The sequence below is a fragment of the Dendroctonus ponderosae genome, unplaced genomic scaffold (assembly GCF_020466585.1).
Source record: "Dendroctonus ponderosae isolate FM_Combo_2020 unplaced genomic scaffold, Dpon_F_20191213v2 Dpon_F_20191213_1424, whole genome shotgun sequence".
NCBI lineage: Eukaryota > Metazoa > Arthropoda > Insecta > Coleoptera > Curculionidae > Dendroctonus > Dendroctonus ponderosae.
This window is the reverse complement of record NW_026017557.1, coordinates 1-1,279: the sequence shown is the minus strand read 5'-3', so window position 1 is coordinate 1,279 and position 1,279 is coordinate 1. Positions and strand designations below refer to the sequence as shown.

Here is a 1,279-nt window from a genome sequence, read left to right as displayed (position 1 = left end):
GGCATTGCTGGCAAAAAAATTGATACTTAATGCCTGATGTTGCCAACAAATCGAAACTTTTTGCACCCGAAAATAAAGCTCTGCTTTTTCGAATGCCGCAACGCGCAAGATTCTACCACTCACACGTTCTTTTTTAAAATTGTTTTCCTTCTCTCTTGTTCACCGTGATTTGCTTCTTATCTCCCGCACTCCTCTCACTTTTTTATTCGTCCGCTTCTCAGTTCTGTATTTTTTGGAAAATTTTCGATGCTCGACATCACAACGCAAACACAAAAATCGCACAAAATTAAAAAAAAACTTGTTTAAATAAATGCGTTTTATTTTCTCTTATTACTAGAAGAATCGCTGGGTCCTGAGGAATCACTCCTTTGGTTCTCTTCATTCTCCATTCCTTTAATTATGGCCAATAACATGGTTTGGTTGTTGAGCAGGTCCAACCCAAATTTCTTGCCGAATGATCCAGCACTTAACTCCCGAACCATCTCCAAGGTTTCCTCTACCACTGGCGTCAGTTCTTTGGCTGGAACCATTTCAATGGGTTTTTTTGTGGTTGGTATCCGTTTTTTCGTCTGATACTTTTTCTTTGGCTTTGCCTTGGTTTTTCGGGGAACCGTCAACTTGGGCTTTTTCTTCACATGGAAAACCATTAGATTAGCTTGAAACCGGTGTTTTGAAGAGTTAAACTTACCAGATTTGTTTCACTATTTTTCATTAGGCAATCCAATGGTTCCACTTCGTTAGTCCTGGGGTTGTATTCCGGCCGTTCGTACGCATTGATTGGCCACGTTTTTAGAGGCTCTTTCACTTCAACTTTCTCGCGTTTGCAGATCAACTGTAAAAGAAGGAATTTAATGCATTTTAAGTGTTAATTAATTTGCATAATTCGTGATGAATCGCCCCAACGTATAATCTAGAGCAAGCAGAAGTCGGAAATGTCCTCAATCTGCTGCAGACACTTTGGTTCAACAGTATTGTGAATTTTAGTCAAGCAGCAGCAAGCTGATTTTTGTCGCTTTAAGAGATTTTAGCAGTTCACAGTGTCACTGTTTTGTTTGTTTCGAATTTTCACTCGCTTTAAAGCAGAAGATGCGATTTTTTAAAAAGATCGTTGTTTTATGAAGGCATTTTTAACGTTTTATTCCCTTTTAAGTCAATAAAACACACACATGGACCCCTTGCTGCTTCGGCCCATAAGGAAGCTAAGTCTACAGCCTGGACGACAATTGAGACAAAATAACCACAAAATTGCAAGTCGCTACTTGCTGCAGGTTAAGACGCA

General features: G+C 39.4%; 1 protein-coding gene across 1 annotated transcript; it reads right to left on the bottom strand.

The window, feature by feature from the left end:
• Positions 1-301: 301 nt before the first annotated feature.
• On the bottom strand, positions 302-832 carry LOC109542376 (the record flags this gene model as incomplete). Its single annotated transcript, XM_048663282.1, is given in 2 exon segments — positions 302-629; positions 689-832. Coding segments are annotated over 2 exon segments (456 nt in total), but the record flags the coding sequence as incomplete, so codon positions are not given.
• Between the last annotated feature and the right edge of the window lie 447 nt (positions 833-1,279).